Raw genomic sequence first — 9649 nt, 5'->3', positions numbered from 1 at the left:
ATGCCTCCTAAAATCATGTTTTAAGGCGGAAAGTTGTGCTAAAAGAAAATCTAATATATTATGACCTACATATTGCTAAATGATTTATAAAGGCATAATCGTAATAAAGCATTCCTTTAGAAATTGTGTAAATACCATTGCAATTATTTTTCTCATTTTTTTCATAAAAGTTGAAAAACTTAGGGTAGAAAAAGAAAATTTTAACCTATCTAATGCGTATCCAACTGGATAGCATCGGATGCAATTGCACGTCATGACGTCATTAGAGGATCATTCACGTGAACTTTACAAAATAAGGAAAAAACTATTCAATGTTCCTATCTAGATATCATTATAATTACGTTTTAATACGTTAAAGATAGAAATTTGGTAGAGTTTGAGTTTGATGCAGTATGTACTAGCGGCAATCACATCATCATTACACTACTCCAAAATCAAAATGAAATAGTACTCCAAAACCAATTGGCCAAACCAGATCAAATTTTATGCAATAGTACATAATACTATACATTTTCTCTTTTTCTTCAACAACCTTATACGTCTCTCACTTTGCCAATTCCTTCACGGGACTTACACGCCCTTCTCCTTTTCTTTTTTTTCTTTTTAAACATTTTTTCTCTTATTTATACTTGAAGTTTATATTTCTTTGTTTATATAAACACGTTAATTTATGCAATAATCTTTCTCTATTAATTTCCATACTCATTATTCTATACAATTCTCATCAATCAACTCTTGTGTACTTAACATGGACACCTACTCCTACGGTGATGGCGCTTCATCCGATATCGCCCCCAAGCATATGTCTACGGAGAAGCAGGTAGCGTCAGAGTCCGTCAGAGTTGTTGTTATAAAAGCCCCTTGTGGTGCATGCAAATTCCTAAGAAGAAAATGCATCCCTAGTTGCATCTTCGCCCCTTACTTTGAATACTCCGATCAGGGGGTTACTCGCTTTGCCGCCGTCCACAAGGTGTTCGGCACTAGCAACGCCTCTAAGATTCTCCTACGCACCCCTGCCAATCGCCGCCACTGTGCTGCCATTACCTTATCCTACGAGGCTCAGGCAAGGCTCTTCGACCCAATTTACGGTTGCGTGTCAACAATTCTCGCACTGAAGCAACAGGTTCAATTTGTTTCTCGTTAGCATAAACATATGAGGTAATTCCTAATTTAGTCATTCGACTATAGTAGTTTTTCTTGATTTAGTCTTAAATGACTTTTTGTGCTTAGGTCTTGGACTTCGATGATTTTACCTATTAAAGTCAAGGACTAATCGAGAAACACCAGTATAGTATATAACTATATTGGGTAAACTACTATAATTGATGACTAAATTGAGTAAAACCACTATAATCAAGAACTAATTTGGGTATTAATCGAGAGAAAAGTACCAAGCTATCCTTACAAATGACTCAATTAGATAAAACCATCGAAGTCCAGAACCTAATTAAGCACAAAAAGTCATTTAGAACTAAATCAATAAAAATCATTATAATCGAACAACTAAATTAAGTATTAACTCATAAACATATACTCCCTCTGTCATTAATTCATTACCACATTTGCTTTTTGCACGACTTTTAATGCAACAAAACAAATGTTACCAACTTTCTAATTTTGCCCCTCAAAAGTATGTATCATTTGTACAATAAAGACCTCATTAGTTGTCTAGAAATTTGAAAAGTCAAAAGGGTAAATTGAGAAATGTAGCTTTAAGCATGACCATAGTTTAGTTCCAATCAGACAGTTTGAACCGATCCGTCTACTGTTGGAACAAGACCGGATCCGTATAATCGGTTCTAATTTTCGCTCTAAACCGGAAAACGATAACTTTTTTTTAAAATATTATTTAATTAATGTTTAAATAAAAATTATTATTTTTTGAATATATATATATATATATATATATATATTATTTGGTTAAAGTTTAACTATTATTTAAAATATAACTATTACAATTATTTTTATTTTTTACTTCAACTTTAAAGTTTAAATATATCTTACAATCATTTTTTAAAATAGTTCAATATGAAATTATTCAATTTGGAAAATTTTAGAAGTATAAAATAGAATTAAAAAAAAAAAGAAAAAAAGAACCAATTAAATCAGAACCACGAACCAGAAGTGGGACCTTGATACAAGGTTTCAGTTCTGGTTCAACTAATTTCGGAATCAGAAATCGCAGGTTTAGAGCTGGAACTAAACTGTGAATATAATTAATGTAGAATGATAGTTTTGTTTAATTTTGAAAAGAGAATACTATTTTGGGTCAAATTATAAAATAATAATAATAATAAGACAGGTAAAATGAGACAGAATGAGTATCAATGAAAATGAAAAGTTTCTATCCATGGATGGATTCTAAAGGGCCAATAATGTTGGTTTGTTTGTTGTGCAGGTGGCATCTCTTGAAGCGGAGCTTGCAATGTTGAAAACGGAGATAATGAATAGCACATTTGCAGTGGAAAATGGCCTTCAAACTTCACAGCAGCAGGAGGAGGCTACGTATTTCAATACTTCCTCTACTGCGGCTTTAAACAACGACGTGCTAAACATAAGCAACTTTAGCTCCAATTTCAACCTTATCGGAGAAACCATTTACGCTGATTCACAGTGTTTTTATCCCATGGTTCATCTTTCATGCCCCTTCCCTGTAGGGGGTGAGGAACAGAGCCACTACCCAATTGCCTTTACCAATAACATGTTCTATTAAAGCTGTGGGGGAGGTGGGGATTGTTCAGCCTGAGTTTTCTCGTATTCATTCATGTTTTTCTTGTCATGTAGTTGTTACATTTTTAAGCCGATCTTCAATTTTTCATTTGTGAACATTAAGAATATGTAATAAAAAATCGTCATTTTGTAGATAGAAAATCTTCTGATATGTAATTAACCATCAACTTTGTGTTTGAAACTCTAAATTCCGCATCATAAAGCAACAATCATCGCCTTCTTTAGATCCAAAAGAAGAGGTGCTAAATGTTACCTTCTTCAAATCCCAATGAGGCAACCCCTTAGATCCAAATGAAAGCAATGACTACATTACCTTATTCAAATCTAGAATAGGTGACACATATCGTTTTCTTCTAATCTAGAAGAGGCAACTCCCGTTGCTTTCTTCAATCTTATAAGAAATAACACAATCGTCCTCTTTAGATCTAAAAGATTTGACAATCATCACTACTTTCAAATTCAGAAGCGGCAACGACCATTGCTTTGTCCAAATCATAAAATTATCCTTCAAATTCAAAAAAATAACAATATATTAGTTACCTTTTCTAGATCTAAAAGAAAGCGATGAACATTCTGCCTTCTTCAAATCTAGAAGGGTTTCAAACATTATAGCTACTAATTATTATTTAAATAATAACTAGTACTGAATTTTGAAGGTTAAATATTATAATTGGATGTAATTGTCACAAAACACCAAAATTTGATAATAGACTGAAAAGTTTAAAACGTTTGGGTATAACTATCAAAAAATATAAAAGCTTGGAATTTCAGAGCAAAAGATTCCCTAGACATGCTAAATTTGTGTAATCCAATCAAATAACGAGGAAGATAAGAAGAAAGAAAATGAAACAAGGAAAAATAGGAGGGGAAGCTAGAAAAAAGAATAAATTAGCTAAGGATGATAAAAAAAAAATAATTCAACAGCAATGGTTAAATACTTAACTTTTTGTTTTTTTTTTTTTTTTCTCTTTCTCAACAACCAATTCAATTGGTTGAAAATGTCACTGATTGTCATCAGTCTAACAATTGTTAGCCTTAATCAACCATTGATTTTGAAGAATTGACGGTCCTGGTTAAGAACAAGCTAAGTCTAGAGAGAGAAGGGGTGTTAACAAACTTATTAAGGTGGTGCACTGTTTAATTGGTTGGGATTTTTGCACGGTTTTAATACTTATTTTATGGTGTTTGTTTGCCTTTTGTTAACCTATGAAGCAAGGTTGGTCCTATCATTTTATACGTTTGGGGCAAAATAAAAACAAGGGCACTTAATAACTGAAAAATAATTAAACGATAATTTTAAATTTTTATAAAAATAATATTTTTTTATTAAAAAAAACATTTTAGAATAGTCTCGGAGTAGTGCACATTCAAACTTTGGGCCCCTATATGAAGTGTAATTATAAATTAATTCAACATCAACTAATATATATCAAGCAATCATTATTGCATGGACCATGGTCCACACAGCTGTGTGGACCAAAACTAAAAAGTACATTATTTTTATACTGAAAGTACATTATTTTTGTACTGTAGGTACATTATTTTAGGGTACATTATTTTTGTACTGAAGATACATTATTTGATATATACTATCAAATAATGTACCTACAGTACAAAAATAATGTACTTTCAGTACAAAGATAATGTACTTTTTATTTTTGGTCCACACAGCTGTGTGGACCATGGTCCATGCAATAATTTGCCATATATCAAGTTGTTTTGCCATGGACCCAAATCCACCTTGCAAGGTGGACCTGGGTCCATGTTAACAATTTCATAACTCCATGTTCATAATTCCATAACTCTATGTTCACAATTTCATAACTTCATGTTCACAATTTCATAATTACATATTCACAATTTCATAATTACATATTCACAATTTCATAGCTCTACGTTAACAATTTCATAACTCGATATTCACAATTTCATAACTTTATGTTCAACAGTATCAAAACTCTATGTTCAACAGTATAACATAACTTTTTAATCTATATAACAAAATTGTGAATCTAGGGTTCAAAAATTGTGAATATTGAGTAATATAATTTTGTATATGAAGATATAAAATTGTGAATATAGAGTTCTAAATTTGTGAACATAGAGTTCTAAATTTGTGAACATAGACCCGGGTCCACCTTACAAGGTGGTAACTTCATCAAAAAATAAAAATAAAAAAATCAAGTTAGGGGCCCCTCCCAACATTGGGCCCAGGGCGGGTATCCATATCGCCTGTCCTTGCTACCAAGATTCTTCAACTGTACTCCACAAGTATTTAAATAACCCTCGTATGATTTGTTAGGAACTTGGGTTTCGTATAAGAAGGTTGAGACTTAGTACAAACAAGAGAACACTTGATCATTGTCTTAAGGCATGTGACACACATTGTCCTAAAAGATTCTAATTGCGGAACATTTTCCTGGAAGGAATGTTATACCAAAATATGTTCCGAGAAGGGTTATTAGGGCATCCGAAAATATTCCCATATGATCTTCTTCTGGTAAAGAATTTTCTTTTGGTTAATTAAAGAACTTCTTCTACTAAAGATCTTGTGGTCTAGTGGCACCCGGTTTACACTCCTACATGGAGAGGAGTGGGTTTGAGCCTTAGTGGAGACAAGTGTTCTTTGTGCTTCGTCTTCAGGTAAAGGAAGGTCGGACAAAACATATCTCATTTATTATGAGAATAATGATTATGGGAGTTACAAAAACTTTTGTAACCTCTTTCATTACTCTGATTTTACCTATTACATTTATTATGAGAATAATCATTACTCTGATTTTACCTATTACATTTATTATGAGAATAATGATTATGGGAGTTATACCTATTACATTTATTATGAGAATAATGATTATGGGAGTTACAAAAACTTTTGTAACCTCTTTCATTACTCTGATTTTACCTATTACATTTATTATGAGAATAATCATTACTCTGATTTTACCTATTACATTTATTATGAGAATAATGATTATGGGAGTTATACCTATTACATTTATTATGAGAATAATGATTATGGGAGTTATAAAAACTTTTGTAACCTCTTTCATTACTCTGATTTTACATATTACATTTATTATGAGAATAATGATTATGGGAGTTACAAAAACTTTTGTAACCTCTTTCATTACTCTGATTTTTGAGAGGATAGAGGATGGAATGTTTGATGATATATATATATATATATATATATATATATATATATATATATATAATTTTCATATGTCACCAAGATATACGATTCTTGACTAAGCTAATGCAAAGTTTATGAATGAATTTCTACCAACTAAAAATATCAAGTTATTCTTTTAATTTAGTAAATTTTTTATAAAAGCAACATGAGAAATTTGACATCTTCTTGTATCTCAAAAGTTATGGTTTGATCACCTTTGTTTGCTTAGTAAGGGAAACATGAACTTTTAGGATTGTGCATTTCACACGCCTAAAGACGGTGATCAAGTGTTCCCCTAAAAAAGAGTTTTTGAGGTTTTCCTTAAGTTGAGATGGATACCTAACATCGGGGACCAAACACACCACTTCATTCATAACAGAATGATTTAAAATGGATACGGTAAAAAATAAGGGACTGAATCGTCACTACGAGTATAACTCAAGTAGTCAAGGACCAAAGACGTAATTTTCTCTTAATTCAACAAATGAGTTGATTTGTGATCATCTCGATTTCATAAAAGATCTCTTTAAATTCAACCTTATAAGTTCTCACAACGAATGCAATTCCTCAATTGAGGGAAAATTATCTTATAAGGCAGTTTTACGAATAAATCTTCATCTGTGAGATGGGTCGATTTTTTTTTTGAGTTAATTCCAATTTTAGTCCTAGATTTATAGGTGACTAACCACTTTTAGTTCTTTTTTATTAGAATATCCTCATTTGGTCCTAGTATTACTGTGACATAACCATTTTTAGTCCTCTATCAACAAAATCGTTGAAATATCATATCGTTAAATACAAAGACATTTCAATCTTTTTATACATATTAGGTTGAACAAATATAGTTTTTATATTTTTTTTAAACATCCATAACTGAAGACCGAAATGTCCTTGTATTTAATGATATTTAAACTGTTTTGGTGATAAAGGACTAAAAATGATCATGCCACAATAATACTAGGACCAAAAGTGGATGTTCTAATAAAAAAAATGACTTAAAGTGGACTGTCACTTATAAATCTAGGACTAAAAATAAAATTAACTCTTTGTTTTATAAGTATTATATTTTCTCACATAAGTATTAGAATTTCCATCATAAGTAACTCTTCAACTCTTAATATTACATTTTGATTTAAAAGTAGTGAAAGTTGCATCTTGTGCTCAGATGGCATGTAGTGACTCTCCCTTATGGGAGGTCATTAGATAGTATAGATGAACAGATATTACAATGTAATAGAGTCAGTAACATTCCAAAAAAAAAAGTAAGGAAAATTGCATCTTTGGTCCTTGAGTTATACCCAAGTTCCGACTCAGTCCATTAGTTATGACTATATCTATTTTTTACCCCTCAGTTATGACAAAGTGGCATGTTTGGTCCCCGATGTTATGTTTCCGTCTCAACTTGACGGAAAATTTTTTTAAAAAACCCCATATTATTAGAGAGCTAAAGTAGAAAATTCACATCTTGTACTCATTATATTGAAACCACTTTAATTTGCAGCATTACTTTTTCACTTTCCAACCTCCTATTTCAAGGTTCTTCAACTCCAAGAGCATTTCAATAACCCTCATATGACTAGTTAGGAACATGGGTCTCATATAAGGAACCGGGGACTCAGCATAAAAAAAGGGAACACTTGATAAACATTTTTAAGTATGTGAAACACATTATCCTAAAAGGTTTCGATTTCCCTTACTAAGCAACAATGGTAATCAAACTAGAATATTTGAGATACAAGAAGATGTGAAATTTCTCATGTTGATTTTATGATCAATTCACCAAGGAATTAACTTGATATTTTTAGAGCAAATTGTCATTTTGGTCCACTGACTATAGGGGTCCTGTTAATTGTAGTCCACGACTTTCAAAATTGTTAATTGCATACCATGACTATTCAATTTCTATCAATTTTGGTCACTCCGGCCAAATTGCCGGCCAAATGTCGCAGGTTCGCCGGAGTGACCAAAATTGTTAGAAATTGAATAGTCATGGTATGCAATTAACAGTTTTGAAACTCGTGGACTGCAATTAACAGGACCTCTATAGTCAGTGGACTAAAATGGCAATTTGGTCATTTTAGTATGTAAAGTTCTTTCGGAAACTCTACAGTAGCTTAGTCAAGAATCATATATCCTAGTAACATATGAAAATTCTATTATATATATCCATCATTAGGCATCTCATCATCCTCTGTCCTCTTAAGAACCAGAGTAATGAATGATGAACTTGAGACACAAATATACGAAACCTAAGACTTATTTCTATAATTGAGTCTCCAGTTCCTTATACAAGAGTAGGTTCCTAACAAGTCATATGAGGGTTATTGAAATTCTTTTGGAGTTAAAGAACCTTGAAATAGGAGGTTGAGAGGTGAAAAATAATGCTGCGAAAGTGGTTTCAATATAAGAAGGAGAATAAGATGTGAATTTCCTATTTTACCCCTCCAATAATATAGGGGTTTTTGGATTTTCCGTTAAGTCGACATGAAAACCTATTGTCGGAGACCAAACACGCCACTTCGCTCATAATTGAGGGTAAGAAATAGATACCGTCATAATTGAGGGACTGAGTCGTCAATATAGGTATAACCTATAGACCAAATATGCTATTTTCTCTTTAAAATAATACATTTTCAACAAAAGTAGGGGTGGGAACTTCGGTTCGGTTCGGTATAAACCAAAAGAACCGAACGGTACTTAATATAGAGAAACCGAACGGTTCGGTTCGGTTCGGATTTTTACCGAACCAAACCGAAAACCGTTCGGTTTTTTAAATATATATAATAAATAATAATAATGAATATTGTTCCGTGATGAGGGGATGATGGATGAACAAGATATTACTTTACAATTTGGATTGTTATGTTAATTTTGCGTTTGAATTGTTTTGTTTTTATGTAATATTTATATTTTAGACTTTGGATTATGCGAATATGTATTGTTTGGCAGTGTGTTATTTGAAAAATTAGTAAATGTTAAAAATTGAACATCCTAAACCGAACCGAAATAATCTCGAACCGAAACTGAACCGTTTCATACCGAACCGAACTTTATTGTAAAACCGAATGGTATCATTTTTTGTAATACCGAAATACCAATACCGAAAAAAACCGAACCGAATCCCGAACTTCCCACCCCTAAACAAAAGTATCACATTTTTCATCATAAGTATTATTACACTTTTTCTCATAAATAACAATTAAACAATTTATCCATCGCCAAGCACCTTTTGCTCAGATAGCATGTAGTGATTCTCCCAGGTCATGAGATCGAGCCTCAATGGAGGTGACTCTTTGTGCTTCAATAGGTTCAGAAAGTATAGATGAACAAATACTACAATGTAATAGAATCAGTTATATTAGAAAAAAAACAATTAAACAATTTATCCACAATTAGCATTACATATTTTCTCATAATAAATACTATTTAACCCTATATATTATATTTTGATGATCTAAAAGTATTTCATTTATTTCAAAAGTATTACTAGTATAATTTTCTTTATAAGTAACAAACAATTTATTCTTAATTAGTATTATATTTTTTAGCATAAGTATTATATTTCCTTCATGACCCGACCCATCTCACAAGAGACTCTCTGTCAACTAAGTAATTAAAATATCATTTTCCTTAAACTACGATATATATATAGGATAGAGTTAATACCATATGGGTTCATCTGAGTATAGTGGCTTTGCCACGTTTAGTCCTAAATTTTAAATTTTACCACCTATGGTCCTTCAA

The 9649-nt window shown here is 31.7% G+C and overlaps 1 protein-coding gene across 1 annotated transcript; it reads left to right on the top strand.

Moving 5' to 3' along the window:
* The first annotated feature begins 748 nt into the window (after window positions 1–748).
* LOC116010587 (LOB domain-containing protein 33-like) lies at window positions 749–2713 on the top strand. Its single transcript, XM_031250072.1, has 2 exons — window positions 749–1123; window positions 2399–2713. The coding sequence occupies exons 1-2, from the start codon at window positions 749–751 to the stop codon at window positions 2711–2713; spliced, it is 690 nt and encodes a 229-aa protein (XP_031105932.1).
* The last annotated feature ends 6936 nt before the right edge of the window (window positions 2714–9649 follow it).

The sequence above is a fragment of the Ipomoea triloba genome, chromosome 1, assembly GCF_003576645.1.
Source record: "Ipomoea triloba cultivar NCNSP0323 chromosome 1, ASM357664v1".
NCBI classification, from domain to species: Eukaryota; Viridiplantae; Streptophyta; class Magnoliopsida; order Solanales; family Convolvulaceae; genus Ipomoea; species Ipomoea triloba.
The sequence above is the reverse complement of the archived record's forward strand: the minus strand, read 5'-3'. Positions and strand labels throughout refer to the sequence as shown.

Excerpts from the sequence above, each read along its gene's own strand:
- LOC116010587 (XM_031250072.1), top strand. The coding sequence starts at position 749 with ATGGACACCTACTCCTACGGTGATGGCGCTTCATCCGATATCGCCCCC. Across the intron at positions 1,124-2,398 it reads TTCTCGCACTGAAGCAACAG|GTGGCATCTCTTGAAGCGGA; the intron begins GTTCAATTTGTT and ends TTTGTTGTGCAG.